This window comes from Chiloscyllium punctatum, chromosome 3 (genome assembly GCF_047496795.1).
Source record: "Chiloscyllium punctatum isolate Juve2018m chromosome 3, sChiPun1.3, whole genome shotgun sequence".
Lineage (NCBI taxonomy): Eukaryota > Metazoa > Chordata > Chondrichthyes > Orectolobiformes > Hemiscylliidae > Chiloscyllium > Chiloscyllium punctatum.
In genome coordinates this window covers 106,788,505-106,807,366 of record NC_092741.1, presented here as the reverse complement: position 1 = coordinate 106,807,366, position 18,862 = coordinate 106,788,505, and the positions used below count along the sequence as shown (strand labels likewise).

The 18,862-nt window shown below is 40.9% G+C and overlaps 1 protein-coding gene across 1 annotated transcript in view; it reads right to left on the bottom strand.

Annotated features, from left to right (window-relative positions):
• Positions 1 to 18,862, bottom strand: part of col9a1b (collagen, type IX, alpha 1b) — a 154,887-nt gene that overhangs the window by 1,453 nt on the left and 134,572 nt on the right. Inside the window, exons 28-31 of the mRNA XM_072558078.1 lie at positions 13,658 to 13,804; positions 13,486 to 13,540; positions 2,898 to 3,086; positions 2,267 to 2,344 (exon numbers count right to left, since the gene is read on the bottom strand). Coding sequence (XP_072414179.1) covers positions 2,267 to 2,344; positions 2,898 to 3,086; positions 13,486 to 13,540; positions 13,658 to 13,804 — 469 coding nt within the window. The remainder of the gene's footprint in view (positions 1 to 2,266; positions 2,345 to 2,897; positions 3,087 to 13,485; positions 13,541 to 13,657; positions 13,805 to 18,862) is intronic.

The window sequence follows — 18,862 nt, the reverse complement described above, 5'->3', positions numbered from 1 at the left end:
TGCTGGCAACGCATTCCAGGCACCTAACACCCTCTGTGTAAAGGACTTGCCGCATATATCTCCCTTAAACCCTTCATCTTTCACCTTGAACACATGACCTCTCGTTATTGAATCCTTCACCCTGGGAAAAAGCTTATCTCTATCTACCCTGTCTATACCCTTCATGATTTTGTAGATCTCAGTCAGGTCCCCCCTCAATGTTCTGTTTTTCTAATGAAAACAATCCTAACCTACTCAACCTCTCTTCATAGCTTGCACCTTCCGTACCAGGCAACATCCTCATAAACCTTCTCTGCAATCTCTCCAAAGCGTTCACATTCTTTTGGTAATGTGGCAACCAAAACTGTACACAGTATTCTAAGTTCAGTCGAATCAATATCTTGTACAATTTTAACATGACCTGCCAGCTCTCATACTCAATACCCTGTCCGATGAAGGCAAGCATACCATATGCCTTCTTGACCACTCTATCCACCTGTGCAGTCAACTTCAGGATGCAATGGACTTGAACTCCCAAATCTCTCTACTCATCAACTTTTCCCAAGGCTCTTCTGTTTACAGTATAGATCGCTCTAGAATTAGACTTCCCAAAATGCATCACCTCACATTTGCCTGGATTGAACTCCGTCTGCCACTTCTCTGTCCAACTCTCCAGTCTAATTATATTCTCCTGTATTTTTTGACAGTCCCCTATGCTACTCCACCAATCTTCATGTCATCTGCAAACTTACTGATCAGACTAATAATGCCCTGTCTATATTCCAGATCATTTATGTATATTACAAACAACAGTGGTCCCAGCACTGATCCCTGTGGAACACCACTGGTCACCTTTCTCCATTTCAAGAAACTCCCTTCAACTACTATTCTCTGTCTCCTGTTGCTCAACTAGTTCTTTATTCACCTAGCTAGAATACCCTGCATACCATGTGACTTCACTTTCTCCATTGGTTTACCATGGGGAACCTTATCAAACGCCTTACTAAAGTCCATGTATATGACATCTTCCTTCATCTATCAACTTAGTCACTTCCTCAAAGAACTCTATTAAGTTGGTAAGGCATGATCTACCCCACACAAAACCATGTTGCCTGTCACTGATAAGCCCATTTGTTTCCAAATATAAATAGATTTTATGCCTCAGTACCTTCTCCAGCAACTTTCAGGCTCTTTCAACTGAAGTCAGGCTCGCTGGTCTGTAGCTACTTGGAATATCCCTACTACCCTTCTAGTACAGGGGGACAACATGAGCAACCCTCCAGTCATTTGGCACCTCACTTGTGTTTAAGGATGCTACAAAGATATCTGTCAGGACCCCAGCTATTTCCTCTCTCACCTCCCTCAGCAACCTGGGATTGATCCCATCTGGTCCTGGTGATCTGTCCACTTTAATATCCTTTAGTCTACCCAACACATCTTCCCTCCTTATGTCAATATGATTCAGAGTAAACAAACTTCTATCTCTAATCTCAGCATTCTTCACCTCCCATTGACATTCCATCTGAACTGTTTTCCTTCTTCAATGTTCCTTCTCTATTTCCTTTGATGGGAAATCAAGGCTAAGGACCTTGAACCTACAGCTCATCCATTCCACTGGAGTACTTTTATCATATGAAGAGTAATGGAGATCTTCTTTCCAACAAGCTGTTGTGGATACCGGGAGACAGCTGAAGCTTTCTAAACAAAGACTGACAGATTGTTCAAAAAAAGAGAATGCTGGAAAAACTCAGTAGGTCTGGCAGCATCTGTTTAGTGAGACACAGAATTAACATTTTGAGTCTAGTATGACTCCTTCAGAACTCTTGATTTTTAAGGGCAATTACAGATGAGAAATAAATTCTGGTCCGCACAGCGAAGCCCACAACCTGTGTCAGTAAATAAAAACACGTGATTTATATTATACAGAATAATCCATGCAGAGTGAATTAAACTGTCAAATTAATTCCTTTATTCTATTTGTCAAACTATCACACTGACATTTACCTGCTCCTTTTAACAAACAGGAAGTAGATTCAAAAGGGTTCATAATCTGTGATCCCCTCCCCCTTTATACTAAACTGACAATGCTGGACATTTTGACATGACTGCACAAGATGGATCCCATTACAAGGGAATGATCTAGCCAAGGTATCTTTAAAAATGGTCTCAACTTTCTTACTCGTCGAGAAAGAACATGAAAGACAATCACAGAGAACAACTTGTCTTCAAATTCTTACAGCAAAACAGAAACTAGTAAAGTGAAGCCACTTGAGATGTTTTCCCATACCTGGTAGACCTTGCTGCCCTGGCAACCCCCTGGGTCCTCTTCCAGGAAATCCTCTATCACCTTTCTCTCCTTGTTCACCTGTATAGAAATTCATGTTGGTTAAGAAAATGGACCTAGTGAGGAAACTGTCATTACAGAGAAAATGTACAAGTTTTAAAACAGAACAAGCTTAAAATATGTTTTTATATCTTAGAGTAAGTGTACCATGGTGTGCTAACACCAGGTAGCACTGATAATCTTCATTTGCTTTCTGTAAGTTGACAGAACTAATTGGAGTTAAAAAAGAAATACAATGGAGCACAAGGTAAAGAGGTGGCTACAGCTCAATGACACTATGATCAGGTTTTCAAAACTTGTAGACTAAATGAGGAAGGGAAGTCAAGAAAGTTAGATATAGTTCAAAGGAAGTGCAAGAACAAAGCTTGGCAATTATTTCGAGACAACATACATTAGGATGTTCTTGGAGATATCAGTATTACACAATCTACTGCAAGATTTAGCACTTATTCTAAAAAAGCTCTTTTTCAGTCCAAAAATCTTCTGTTGCTGATATATTTAAATAGAAATACAATGTAATATGTCAATCTTGCAGAAACGTGTCTGGTTAATGTGCTGTTTTCCTCAATCTTACCTTTTTGTCCTTTATAACCAGTTATACCAGCTGGACCTTTTAGGCCAGTAAGACCACGAGGTCCTGGTTGCCCAGGAAAGCCATTTTCTCCAGCTGGTCCTGGGGGTCCTGGGAGTCCAGGACGTCCTGGCAAACCCATGATACCAGTTTCAGGTCTCCTCAGGCTGGCAGCCAAATGAGCTAAGTGTTCTAATGGAGAATACAAATTCGTAAGTTACCCAAATTCAACAAGATACATAATAACAACAAGAATTAAAGGCATATCCAATATTTGGCACACAATTTTGTAGCATAACACAATTGTATCACATAGAATTATACAGCTTAGAAAGGCCAGTCAGCCCAGTTGCTCCATAGTCATGCTCTAATGAGCTTCCTCTCATCCCTCTTCATCCAATTAATTCAGTATATTCTTCTAATCTCTTTCCTTCATTTCTAATTAATATCCCTTCAACATAACAATGCTATCCATTTTATCCACTCATGGAGCGCTGGTTTATACTTTATATTGGAATTAGTATACCTAATTTTCTTCAGCATGTAATTTCAAAATCTCAATGCACTCAGATCATACTTCTCAATATTTTGATTCTTTTCTGGTAACAAAACATTATGAGAGTAGAATAACAGTACTTTGTTAGCAGTAAAGAGAAACATGCTGTCAAAGATTTCCACTTCATATTCATCAAAGCAAATGCAAGAATGCTAAATTTCAAATAATCACAACAAGCTTTGTCAAGTTGGCTGTGGTTGACCAAGGAGAAAGAAACAAGGACATGAGGATTATCAAGATCCTTGTTAATTCCAAAAAAGATTCAAGGTTTGAACGTATCATTTTTGTTTATAGAGAATTGGTTGTCACTATAGCTTTTAACTACACTTAGTGAGTTTTGAGAAGATGTGTAGCTCAGGTTGAGGTTCTGGATGTAGGTTCGCTCACTGAGCTTGATGGTTCATTTTCAGATGTTTCATCACCATACTAGAGAACATCATCATTGAGCCTCTGGATGAAGCACTGGTGGTGTAGCTTGTAGCCTGCTTTCTATTTATATGTTTGAGTGTCCTTGGGTTGGTGACACCATTTCCTGTGGTGATGTCATTTCCTGTTCTTTTTCTCAGGGGGTGGTAAATGGGATCCAAGTTAATGTATTTGTTGATAGAGTTCTGCTTCTAGGAATTCTTGTGCATGTCTCTGTTTGGTTTGTCCTCGGATGGATGTATTGCCCCAGTCGAAGTGGTGTCCTTCCTCATCCCTACGTAAGGATACTAGTGAGAGTGGATCATGTGTTTTTGTGGCGAGTTGATGTTCATGTAGCTGGTGGCGAAGTTTCTGCCTGTCTATCCAATGTAGTGTTTGTTATAGTTCTTGCAATGTATTTTGTAAATGACATTAGTTTTGCTTGTTGTCTGTATAGGGTCTTCCAAATTCATTAGCTTCTGATTTAGTGTGTTGGTGGATTTGTGGACTGTCATGATGCTAAGGGATCTGAGAATTCATTTCTGAGATGCTTTTGATATGAGGGACAGTGGTTAGGGAGTCTGGACACGTTTTGTCTGCTTTTTTGGATTTGTTGCTGAGAAATTGGTGGACTGTGTTCATTGGATTCTCATTCTTTTTGAATATACTGTATAGGTGATTTTCCTCAGTTCTGCATAGTTCCTCTGTGCCATAGTGTGGGGTGGCTCGTTGAAGTAATATTCTAATGCAGCTTTGTTTGTGGAAACTGCGATGATTGCTTCTGTAGTTCAATATTTGGTCCGTATGTATTGTTTTCTTGTCGATGCTGGTTTTAAGCTCCCCATTGGCTGTTCGCTCTACTGCGACATCTAGCAATGAAAATGATCTTTCCAGTTCAGCAAGCAAATCTTTTAACTACACTCCAAACTACTTATAACAACACTCAGAAGTCTTCAGCAAATGTTGCCCAACCGCATAATCACATCTAACACGAGTGAGTTTGTTTTGGGATTTGAGAGTTTATTTTGAACAACATGGAGCAATAATTAAAAAACATTTTGCTTGGTACAATTGCAACATTTAAGAGGCATTTGGATAGGTATATGAATAGGAAGAGTTTGGAGGGATATGTGCTGGGTGCTGGCAGGTGGGACTAGATTGGGTTGAGATATCTGGTTGGCATGGACAAGTTGGACCGAAGGGTCTGGTTTCATGCTGTAGATCTCTATGACTCTATAACTATGATTTGATTATTTGGACATACCTGGCATAGCACTGGCATGAACTCATACATAATGCTGATTAATTGTGCAGCAGGCAGGGAGAACATATTTTGGTAATGATAGCAGACTCCTGTGAGTGGAAAATATGAATTTGGCATTCTTTGTCCTGATCAGTGAAATGTGGAAAGCTTTGGTAAAAAATGTCTCTCTTTCAGCAATATAAGTTAATTATGTAAAGGTCTTGCTGAGATGTTTTCTTTTTTGTAATCTTTTGATTTATTCCTTATTTCTGATATCAACCATCTAATTATATGGAAGATAATCAGCATGGCTTTCTCAGAGAGAGGTCATGTCTAACAAATCTGATGGAATTTTTCAAGGAGGTGAATGGTGGTAGGCAATTGATGGAGTTTGTATGGATTTCAATAAGGTCTTTGACAAGGTCCCACATGGGAAACTGATAAAGAAGTGGATGGGATCCAAGATAAGTTTGCAAAATGGATCCAAATTTGGTTTTCTGACAGGAGATAGACAATGGTGTGTGAAGGCTATGCGTGTGATTGGAGTTCAGTCTGCTTTGGCATACCACAAGGATCGGTGTCGAGTCTCTTGTTTGTGATATTCATAAAATATTTACATGAGAATGTGGGAGAGATGATAAGTAAGCTTGCAGATGACACTGGATGGTTAACAGTGAGAAGGAAAATTTTAGGCCACATGAGGACATGAATGGGTTGATGAAATGGGCAGATCAATAACCCTAATAAATGTGAGGTAATGCACTTTGGAAGAAGTCATAAGAAAAGAGAATACTCAAAGAATAGCAAGACACAAGGAAGCTCGGAGGAACACAGAGATCTTGGGGTGCTTAACCGCAGATCCCTGAAGGCAGCAGGACAGGATAACAGGGTAGTCAAGATGTATCCTTTTTCAGTCGTGGCACAGATTGTAAGAGCAGGGAGATCAATTTAGAGCTGTACAGAACTTTGGTTAGGCCACAGGTCCAGCACTGTGTGCAATAGGAAGGATGTGATTGTACTGTGGAGTGAGCACAAATGAGATTCACCTATTTATTGTTTTGTATGTAGCATTTCAACTATGAAGACAGGGTAGATAATTTCAGGTTGTTTTCTTTGGAACAGACTAGTTTGAGAGGATACCTCATAAAGATGCATAAGATTATAAAGAACATGGATATGATGAATAGGAACACTTAGTTTAAGGATCAATACCAAGGAAGCCTAATTTTTAAGTGAAAGTCAAGAGGTTGAAGGGGGTTTGAAGAAAAGGTTTTTCACTCAGAGGGTGCTAGGAGTCTGGAACACTGCCTGGTATTTGAGGCAAGAAATCTCAAAATCTTTAAAAGGTACTTAGTTGAGCACTTGGAGTGTCACAATATTCAAAATTATGGGTCTAGTGTGGAGAAGTGGGACTAATGTAGATAAAAGTATATTTTTGGCAGTACAGACATGATCAGCTGATAGGCCTCTTCAGTACAGTATGCATTAGGTTAGCCTGCAGTGTATTTTCACATTAAATTGTACAAGCTGGCAATATGGATTTGAGAATCACAAGTTTACTTTCAGAATATATGGATTACACCATTATGGGAGATTTCATCAAAAAGAGAAGGACTGCACAAACTAAAGGAACATACCCAGCACTGATCCTTGCAGCACACCACTGGTCACAGGCCTCCAGTCTGAACTTTAACCATCTACCACCATCCTCTGTCTCCTACAGTCAAGACAATTCTGTATCCAATTGGCTAGTTCTCCCTTGATTCCATGTGATATTATCTTACAGCCAGCCTACCATACAGTAACATGTCAAATGCCTTGTTAAAGTCCATGTAGACAACATCTACCATTCTGCCTTCATCTACCTTCTTGGTCACTTCTTCAAAAAACTCAAATTTATGAGATATGATTTCTCATGTACAAAGCCATGCCAACTATCCCTGATCAGTCCTTGCCTTTCCAATTGCATGTTGATCCTAGAATCCCCTCCAACAACTTACCCATCAATGGCATTACGATCACAGTCTGTAGTTCCCTGGCTTTTCCTTGCCGCCTTTCTTAAATAATAGCACAATGTTAAGCAATTTGCAATCTTCCGACACATCATCCATGGCTGTCAAAGATATAACCACCTCTGCTAGGGGCCCCATAATTTCTTCCCTAGCTTTCCACAATATCCTGGGTTACACTTGAGTAGGTCCTGGAGATTTATCTACCTTTGTGTTTTAAGATCTTCAGCACCTCCTCTGTTGTAATATGGACTCTTTTCAAGACATCTCTATTTAGTTCCCGAGCTTCCATGTATTTGTCCATGATAAATACTGATGAGAAATATTCATTTAGGATCTCACCCATCTCCTGTGACTCCATACATAGATAACCTCGCTGATCTTTAAGGAACCTTATTCTCTCCAGTTACTCTTTTCTCCTTAATATACTTGTAGAATCTCTTTGGACTTTCCTTTACCTTATCTACTAAAGCTATCTCATGCCCCCATTTTGCCCTCCTGACTTTCTTCTTAAGTGTACTCTCACACTCCCTATACACCTGAATGAATTCACTTGATCCAACTATCCACATCCAAGATATGCCTTGTTCGTTTTCTTGACCAGAGCCTCAATATCTCGAGTCATCCAGTGTTCCCTGATCCTGCCAGCCTTGCTCTTCACACTAACAGGAACATGTTGTCTCTGAACTCTCATTATCTCACTTTTGAAAGCCTCACATATGCCAGACATTACTTGCAAAAAGCCTCCCCTGACCAACTTTTGAAATTTCCTGTCTAATATCATCAAAATTGACCTTGCCCCTTCTACCTTTCCTATAGCATCTGTATTCTGGAACATTGTACTTCCAGTCCTGTCCTCTCTTCAACCATGTTTCTGTAATAGCTATGATGGCCCATGTTTAACTAATTTATTGGAAATCTTTGAGGAAGTAACAAATAATGTGGATAGAGAGGAATCCATGGATGTACTGTAATTTGATTCCCAGAAGGCAATTAGTCAATGTGCCACATCAAAGATGAATAGACGATTAGTGTAGTGTAGGGTATAACATATTAGCATTCATAGAGGTTTGGTGACCCAATAGGATACAGAGAACAAGTTGTTCATTTTCAGGTTGACAGGATATAATAAATTAAGGAATTAGTGCTAGGGCCTGAACTACTTACAATTTATCTCAATTTCAATTAAGGGACTATGTTTGCTAATCTTGCTGATGACACCAAGGTAAGTAGGAGCAAGTTACTGAAGATGCTAGAATCTATACTGAAAACAACAAATGCTGGAATTCACAGCAGGTCAGACAGCATCCAGGGAGAGAGAAAACAAGTTAATGTTTCGAGTCCAGATGACTCACCCCAGAAGTGTGGAGGGGACAGCAGTTATGCGATAGTTTGGGGAGGGAGTATGGGGGAGAGTAGTGTAGTATGCTGGTGGAGAAACAATGTTGATAGTTCGGATTAAGTGATTGGAATGTGAGAATGGCAGAACAATAATGTGTCTCCTGCCAGATTTGAAAGGACAGGGGTCAAGAGTTCAAAGTGAGAGGGGAAAGGTTTAAGGGAGGTATGCAGGGTGCCTGGAACGCGTTGCCAGTGGAGGTGGTAGAGGCAGGCAAGATAGCGTAATTTAAGACAGATACATGAATGGGCAGGGAGCAGACAGATACAGATCCTTAGGAAATAGGTGACAGATTTAGATAGAGGAACTGGATCAGCGCAGGCTTGGAGGGCCAAAGGGCCCTTTCCAGTGCTGTAATTTTCTCTGTTCTTCCTTTGACAGACAGTCCCACTGGGCTGGGGAGAGGGGAGACAGGACATGATAACAGAATGTAACAAGCTAAAAGAAAGGGAAGAAATGGAAGTTTGTTCACAATATGAAGGTGTGGAACTCAATATTAAGTCCAGAAGGCTATAAAGTGCCTAGTCCAAGGATGAGATGGTTGTTCCTCCAGTTTGCAAAGTGATTCACTGCAACACACCGAAGACAGACAAGAGGGCATGCGAGCAGGATGCTGTGTTAAAATGACCAGCTATGGGAAGGTCAGGGTCATGAATGCACATGGACCGGAGATTTTCTGTACAGTGGTCACCCAGTCTGTGTTTGGGTTCTCCATTGTAGAGTAGGCCACATTGGGTGCAGCAAATACAATATACAGGATTGAGGGAGGTACAGGTGAAATGCCGCTTCACCTGGAAAGACTGTTTAGGCACTTAGATGGTGAGCAGGGAGGAGGTGAAGGGGCAGGCATTGCACTTTCTGCGGTTATATGGGAAGATGCTGGGGTGTGGAATGGACTAGAGTATCCTGGAGGAACTGATCCCTGTGAAATGCAGACAGGGGGAGTGAGGGGAAGATGTGTTTGGTGATGGTGTTCTGTTGGAGTTGTCTGAAATGGCAGTGAGTGATCCTTCAAATGTGGAGGCTAGTGGGATGAAAAGGACAAGAGCAATCCTATCGCTATTACGTGTGACGGCAAGGAGCAAGGGCGGAAGCACAGCTGGTAGGTTGGATGCAGTTGATGGTCCTGCCAACCACAGTGGGCGGGAAACCAAGGTTACGGAAGAAGCAGGTCATGTCAGCAGCCCTGTTCTAAAAGGCAACATCATCCAAACAAGCATGCTGCAGGCAAAGGAACTGGGAGAATGGGATGGAGTTATTGCAGGATATGGGATTTGGTGATCTGTAGTGAAGGTAGCTGTAAGTAAGAAAGTTGTCAAGAGGACATAAGAAGTCTGCAAAGAGATAATATATCACCTAATCACTTGTTATACCTATATACTAACAGTTTGTGATTCCACCATGCTCCAGTGTTCTGCAATTTCTCTCTATTTGAGCTTTTCTGTTCTTCCTGCCAAAATGCCAATTTCTTGTTAATGCATATTTTACTTCATCTGCTAAATTTTTGTCTACTCCTTTAATAACTCATTCATGAAATGTGAGCATCACTGGCTGGGCTAACACTTATTGTTTGTCCGAAACTGCCCTTGAGAAAGTGGTGTTGAGCTGCATTCTTGAACTACTGAAGTCTATTTTCTGTAGGTACATCCAAAACACTCCAGGCAAGTGGAGAGTATTCCATTACACATCTGACTTAAACCTTGGGGATGGTGGACATAGAAACATTGAATCATTACAGTACAGAAAGAGGCCATTTGGCCCCGCAAATCTGTGCCGACCCTCTGAACAACATTCCATCTAACCTAGCCTCTATTCCTGTCAATCTGCATTAACTATATCTAATCCACCTAGTCTGCCCTTCCCTGGATTCTACAGGGTAATTCAGCACAGCCAATCGACCTAACCTGCACATAATTAGACTTGGAGGAAATGGGAGCACCAGTAGAAACCCACACAAAACCACGGGGAGAACATGCAAACTCCACACAGACAGTTACCCAAGGGTGGAATCAAACCCAGATCATTGGCACTGGGAGGCAGCATTGCTAACAACTGTGCCTCCAACATTCTTTAAGGAATCTGGAGGTGTGTCACTCACTGCAGGATTCTTAGCTTCTCATCAGTTCTTGTAGCCACATTATTTGTATGGCTGGTCCAGTTCTATTTCTGGTCAATAGCAACCCTCAGGTTGTTGATATTGTTTAGTTATGGTATTGAACATCAAGGGGCAGTGGATAAATCATCTCTTATTGAAAATGGTAATTGCCTGGTATTTGTCTGGTGCAAATGTTATTTGTTGCTTGTTGACCCAAATCTGGAAAATTGTCTAGGTCTTGCTGAGTTTGGACATTGACTGCTTCACTATCTGAGGAATTGCAAAACGTGCTGAACTTAGTGTAGTCATCAGTGAATTGCCTACCTCTGAGAGGAAAGGTCAATGATGAAGCAGTTGAAGATGGTTGGGCCGAAGTCATCCCCCCCTGAGGAAATTCTGCAGAGATGTCCTGGAACAGAGATGACTCACATCTGCTATGGACCAGAACAGACCCCCTCAAAACATTTCAAGAAAGTAGCCTGGACCCTAACTTTACTAATTATTTTATTTGGGTGTAAATGGATATTCCAGGAGAGACACAGCTGGCCCAAACACTTAGTTTTAAGCAAAACAAAATGTATTTGCAAGATTACCAAATGAAACACAAACAAAAGAGAACAGAATATAGAAAAAATAACTTAACCTATCCAAAAACCCAACAGATTATCCCAAGTTAATGATGCTGTACCAAATTCCTGCACCAATCCCTATAAACACCCCTTGGCAAAAAAAGGTAAAATTAAATCCAGGGTCTTACAGAAGAGAGAGATATGGCAGAGAGATTCAACATGGAACCCTTCTTCCATGGAGCTGTTTCTTTGACCAGTAGCCTCAAAACATGGACAAAAAACTGCTTGCTAAAATCAAACCATACTAAACCAGACCAGAGAAAAGAGAGAAAGTGAGTACTGCAGATGCTGGAGATCAGGGCCAAAAAGTGTGGGGCTGGAAAAACACAGCAGGTCAGGCAGCATCTGAAATGAAGAGTTTATGCCCGGAACATCGACTGTCTTGCGCCTCGGATACTGCCTGACCTGTTGTGCCAGACCAGAGAAGGACTGAGCTGGGAGAACTGGCCACTCCCCTTTCATTGTACAAGTCTTTTTTTAAAAAAACTTGAATGCCTTTTGCCTTAGCAGTATCTGTTAGCTATAATCAAATTGGCCCTAAAACCCATCCAAACCAGACACATCGGAACCGCCACATTTACAACCCCTCTGAAAAAAACCAAGGACAATTTAATCTTGTTAAAGAGGCAGCATCATCACACCTTGAACAGCCACAAACATCTAAAGTAAAACAAAGAATTGTGGATGCTGGAGATCTGAAATAAAAGCAGAAATTGCTGGCAAAATTCAACAAGTCTGGAAGCCTCTGTGGGAAGAAAGCAAAGTTAACGTTTCAAGAGTGGTGACTCTTCATCATAAAATGAAAGGTTAACTCTGCTTTCTTCCTATAGATACCGCCAAAACTGTTGAGGTTTGCTTGCGATTTCTGCTTTTGAACTACAACCATTTTCCTTTGTGCCAGGTATTAATCCAAACAGTAGAGAGCTATCTCCCTGATTCCCACTGTCTTGAATTAGAAAATAGTGTAAATACTGCCAATCTGAAACAAACACAACAAAGAGAAAGTCAGCAGGTCTGGAAGTATGTGTGGAGAGAGAAAAATTGAGTTAACATTTTGAGTCTGAAATGACTCTTCAATTCTAAAGAAGTATCATATCAGACTCAGACTGGAATCTGTGATGCTGGAGAACTCTGGTAGAAGCTGAGATCGGGGGCACCCATTTCTGGCTGAAAATGCTGTGAGTGCTTCAGCCTTATCTTTTGTACTGTTGTGGATATGAATATATGGGGTCTACCTCCAATGAGTTGTTTAATTGCCCAGCACCATGTGGCAGAACTGCAGAGCTTAGAAGTGATCTTTTGGGTGTGGAATCACTTAGCTCTATCTATGACCTACTATTTACCCTGTTCAGCATGTAGGTAAGTCTTTTTGGTAGCTTCACCAGGTTGACTTCTTATTTTTTGTATGTCTAGTACTGCTCCTGGTAGCCTTCTTGCATTCTCCATTGAACTAAGGTTGATCCTCTGGCTAGATGGTAATGCTTGAGTGGGGGACTATGCCAGGCCATGAGTTATCAGGCTGTATTGAAGTACAATTCTGTTGCTGCGTATGGCCCACAGTGCCCAGCCCAGAATTGATGCCCAGCCTTGAGTTGCTAGATCTGTTTGAAGTTTATTCCATTTTCCATGGAAAACTAATCTCACCAAAATCTATTCTGAGACTATGCTCTCTGGTCCTAGATTCAATCACAGGGGAAGCAATCTTTCCACATCTACCGCATCAAGTCATCTAAAAACTTTTTCTGTTTCAAAAGGTCACCTCTGTTTCTTCTATATTCAAAACTTACAGGCCCAACCTTCTCAACCTCCCCTCATACATCAATGCCACCAGACCTTGTTTCAGCTTAGTGAACCTTTATTGGAATGTCTTCAATGCTCATATATCTTTCCTTATTTATGGGACCAAAAACCACTCTCAAAATTCCAGCAGTGGTCTGACAAGTGCCTTATACAGTTTCAGCAAAACTTACCTAACTTTTATACTCCATTCCCTTTGAAACAAAGGCCAACATTCCATTTGTTATGGTATACATTCTGTGTATATTTCAAGTTAGTGATGGTACATCATGCTGTGCAAATTGCAAGTTATTTATGGTATATTAACCTGTCTATAGTCTGGGTGAGGTAGGTTGTAAGAAAGGGTTGAAGTGAGGAACCACTGGAATTCCACAACTTATTGTGTTTAAAGATCTTGCATTTTATTTCAGAACAGCAGATGATGTAAGTACATTTCAATGTGAGAGTGATGTTCTTACCTTGCATTACTCTCATGCACACTTGTCGAATGTGTTGGTCTGTTGGCTCCTTGCCCTAGGAAGGATCAGTTCAAAAGAAGGATTAGAAAAAAGGCAGAACAAAACTCAAAACTTGAGTAAATGTGATGATGCCTTGAAGCGTGATTAAACCTAAAAGTGTATTCATAATTACAGGTGGACCCTGTCTCCCAGGTAGGCCCGGAAGTCCACGATCTCCTTGTAGGCCCTGTGCTCCGATAGCACCATGGGGACCCTGTACACCTGGCAGTCCACGAATCCCATCTTTACCACGAAATCCAACCTCACCAGGTTTGCCAATCTGACAGATTGAAATGAAAAAAAAATCAGTATTAGTGAAGCTTTCAAAGTACAAATTCTACTCTCTTGACAGCAGTCTCTAACTTTTTGTCTGTGTACTTTCGCTATACTGAAATCAGCATCGCCTTACCTTCACTGCGTGATTACTCAGTAATATTTTCCTGATCTCTGCAATCTTTACATTTTTTAAACCAGAGTATGCAACTGTCAAATCACAGTATAAAAAAAACAGTAAATGCTGTCAATCAGCGATTAAATTGGAAATTGCTGGAAAAGCTCAGCATGCCTGACAGCATCTGTGGAGAGAAATCAAAGTTAATATTTCAGGTTGAGCTGTCTTTCCTCCGTTCTGAGGAAGGGTCACTCGACCTGAAAAGTTAACTCTGATTTCTCTCCACAGGTGCTGCTAGACCTGCTGAGCATTTCCAGCAATTTCTATTTTTGTCAAATCACATTGTCATGATCTGTTGGTACTCTTCCACTCTTTTAAGATTTGGATCTGTAATATCACGTAACATGAAAGACAATATCTGTTCTACTTGAACTCCCCACAGAGATACTGACTGCTTTACATCAGCTGGCTGCAGACTGAACCACTATGTGGTGTTTTTGATTTTTAGCTCACAGAATTGCCAGAATGGTTCCAGTATGTAAGGAGGCTATTGGGCTTATCATGTCTCTGCATGCTGTCAGAAGGGACAATTCACCTTGCCTTCTCCCCTTAAATCTGCACATGTTTTCTTTTCAGATAATGATTAAATTCTCTTTCTCATGTTTCAGTTGAACCTGTCTCCAGCAGGCAGTGCATTCAAACTCGTACCACTCAGACAGTGCATTCCAGATCCCAATCACTCAAGTAAACCTGCCTCCGACACTGTCAGACAGTGCATTCCAAATCCCAATCACTCAGGCAAACTTGCCTCACCAAACTCTCAGGCAGTATATTCTAAACTCTGACCACTCACGTGAGCCTGTCTCCAACATACTGTCAGGTGGTGGATTCCAGATCCCAACCACTCGAGTGAACCTGCCTCCACTACACTCTGAGGGAGAACTTTCTAGATTCTCACGATTTGACTGAACCTGCCACTATCACATTCTCAGACAGTGCATTCCAGACTCTAATCACTCACAAATGAGAATGTTTCTTGTCATATCACTGTTAACTCTTTTGTCTATTATTTTAACTCTCTGTCTCCTCAACTGTTAAAAGAAACACTTATAGCCAAATAAACCAAAGAACTGTCGTCCTGGAAATCAGAAAAAAAACAGAAATTGTTGCAAAAACTCAGCAGGTCTGCCAGCATGTGTAGAAAAAGCAGAGTTAATGTTATGGTCCAGTGACACTACCAAAGCCTCTAGGGCTACTGGACCTGAAATATTAACTCTGCTTTTTTCCACAGATGCTACTAGACCTGCTGAAGTTTTCCAGCTGTCTCTGTTGTTGCTGATATGCAAATCACTGTTATAAGTAATTTTGTGAACAAAAGTGGTCCAAGAACTAAACACTGGGGGTCAATGTTTCATTTCACTTTGAAAACCTATTCTCTTTTCCATAAAGTCATTGTAGTACAGAGACACACATTCAGCCTTTGTATCTGTACTTGCTCTCCATAAAAGCTCTTCACCAAGTGCCACTTTGTCACTTTCTCCCCAATTTGCTCTTGAACATTTTGAAGGAACCTGTTGCCAACCAGAACCCAAGGGAGAAATACAGGGTCCTGATGCTCCTTCTGTTTTTGGACACCTAATTTCACTCCCTCCCCTCCCTGTCCCTTCCGTAAGACCCCCCAACTGCTTAATAAAGTTCAGGACTATCTTTGGGCTGTCTTTCTTCGATACACAATTAATGGAGCTGTATCAATCAGTCAGATGGCCAATTTTGCAGTTTTTTTGTAGCAAGGAATCCAATTCCAGTTTGAAATAATCTTGAATGTTAATGGTGCAGTTGCAAGGAGAGTGAATCCTGGGTTGAGCAGCATGTTTCAAGTGGAACACTGCATCATCTTTAAAGTTACCATTAGCATCAAATGGTCTGAACAAAGGTTAGTCAGATGATGGATAGACTTAACACTGCAGTATGGGATCCTTGGTGTTGCAATTTATGGTTTTATTAAGCTGTGAATTGTAATATGATTTAGATCCATGCATGCTGGTAGAGAATAATAAAAGCTTCCTTGATGTAACGGTTTCAAGAGTCCAACATATGAGGCATATTAGGATTTTACAGAGCATGTCAGCAGTTAGTTTTCTTTTCATGGACTGAACCATATTGTGCCAGTTTCTTGAATATATCTCATTCTGAGAGACAGCATTAGAATTCCTACAGGGTGGAAACAGGCTATTTGGCCCAGCCATTCCACACCAACCCTCTGAAGTGGCAACCAGATTTTTCAAAGAGGCAACCAGATTTGTAATGATAGTAATTGCTTTTGATGCTTTTGACTTCAGCAAGACTTTGATCAGGTCCTACATGGGAGAATGATAGCAAAGGGGTGTTTTCTGGCTGCATATGTGTCCAGTGGGGCCCCACAGGGGTCACTGTTAGGTCCCATACTGTTGTGGTCTATATAAATGAGTAGGACTGGAGTCTAGGATCAGAAAATTCACAGACAATACAAAGTTTAGAGGGATGTGGGCGGCATGGTGGCACAGTGGTTAGCACTGCTGCCTCACAGCACCAGAGACCCGGGTTCAATTCCCGCCTCAGGTGACTGACTGTGTGGAGTTTGCACATTCTCCCCGTGTCTGCATGGGTTTCCTCCGGGTGCTCCGGTTTCCTCCCACAGACCAAAAATGTGCAGGTTAGGTGAATTGGCCATGCTGAATTGCCCATAGTGTTAAGTGAAGGGATAAACGTAGGGGAATGGGTCTGGGTGGGTTGTGCTTCGGTGGGTCGGTGTGGACTTGTTGGGCCAAAGGGCCTGTTTCCACACTGTAAGTAATCTAATCTAATCAGTGGGGTGGTAAATCGTGAGGAGGATAACCTTAGATCACAGAAGGATGTATACAAGCTAGACAGATGAGCTGATCAATGGATAATGGAATTTAATCTGGATAAATGTGAAGTGATGCACTTGGGCAAGACAAACAAGGCAAAGGAATACAAGATGCACAGTAGGATTGTGAGTATAACCAAGGATGAGAGGGACCTTGGTGTACATGTACATCAGTGCCTTAAGATAACAGGGCAGGTAGATAAAGTAGTTAAGAAGGCAGATTGTATACTTGCCTTTATTAGTCAAGGCATCAAGTTTAAGAACAGGATGGTTATACTCAATTGTATAAAATGTCTGTTAGGCCACAGCTTTAGAGTATTGTGTCCAGTGCTAGAATCCACATTATAGGAGGGATGTGATAGGTTTGGAGAGAGTGCAGAGAATATTTACCAGGATGCTGCCTGGGCTGAAGAGTTTCCATTATGAAGAGAAGGTTTCTATGCTGTATCACTCTAAAAATAAACGAGAGCTTGGACAGATTAGGTTGACTTCCTTAGATCAGAGGAAATTGAGAAGGGACATGACTGAGATCTATAAAATTTTGAGGAGCATAAATTAGGTAGACAGGAAGAAATTTTCCTCTTGCTGGAGAGATCAATCATCAGAGTGTATAGGATTTAGAGTAGGAGGCAGAACGTTTAGAGGGGTGTGAAGGAAACCCTTGTCACCCAGAATGTGGTGGAAATCTGAAACATACTGTCTGAAAGGGTAGGGGAAGCAGAAACCCTCACAACATGTAATAAGTATTTATATTTGTATTTGTGAGGTCATGGCATATAAGGCTATGGGCCAAGTGTTGAAAACATGGGATGAGAATGATTAGGTGGTTTAGACTGGCACGGATGTGATGGGCTAAAGGGCCTTTTACTGTGCTGTAGACCTCTACAGATTGTGTAAGAAGCATGATATGTCTAATTGCACTAGTGTCAACCTTGTCATTTAGTATGTGTTGTCCATGTATTTAGGGATAAATATTTAAAGGATCTAAACATTTCAGCTCGCCTGATGGCATTCACATCATATGTCAAATTGACCATGTGCCTGTGTGATTGGGGTTAGCTAACTTTGTTGTTACAGTTACCTCTTCGACTTTTGATGTGTGTGTGTTTGTTATAGATGGATGTTTGGAAATAATTTTAATATCAGACCATTGGTCAACTCTCCTTCGCTTGCTGCTCAGTATTGCACTTTGATTTTACCTGGAAAACTGGATTTCGTGCACAGTTTAGTCCAACATCCTCTTGTCAAATATAGACTGTAAATGTCACAAAAGGCTGGGCACTGTTTTTGTGTGGTGAGATAAATCGGATCACAGGCAAGATTTCAATGTCCCAGTCAACATGTTGATGGCTGCAATAGTTGCCCCAGAGTCAAGCACATGTATGTGCTACTAGCCTGCTATAAATGTTTCAAATTGTGCCCTTCTTCTTCGCATTTGGCTAGCAGTGCTTTTCTCAAGGAATTAATGGGTGTACAGGCAATGATCAGCTGCATTGACACTGATAAAATCACATTCCCTACCTTTGCATTGACACCTACCTACAAACCAGTTGATTATTTCACCTGTTGGCAGTATGATACCAACTCAAGCCTGTGTATCCCTGAGATCAGCCCAAGCTTTAGGTTGAACTTCTAAAATCTGGAAGTATTTTTGTCAGGATATTTGCAGTCACAGAAATAGTGGAGGATTTGACTCTTTTAAATCAGAACTTTAACTGCCTGTTTTTCTTTTATTAGCTACTAGTTGACTTAAGAATATTGATCCTTTCTTTAAAGAGTAAATCAACACATAAGATCAGAGGATACTAATGCAATACAATGATACTAATGGCCCTGTATCTGAATGCAGGTGGCCTTCATCAAGAAACAGACAAACCAACAATGCAAATATAAATAAATTAGTATGATCCGATAGCCATTACAAAGACAAGGTCTCAGGATGACATGAATTGGAACCTGAATCTTGAAGAATACAGAACATTTAGAAAGTTCAAGAAGCTAGGAAAAGACAGAGGGGTAGATCTTTTCATTGTTGATGGTATCAGCACAATACAGAAAGA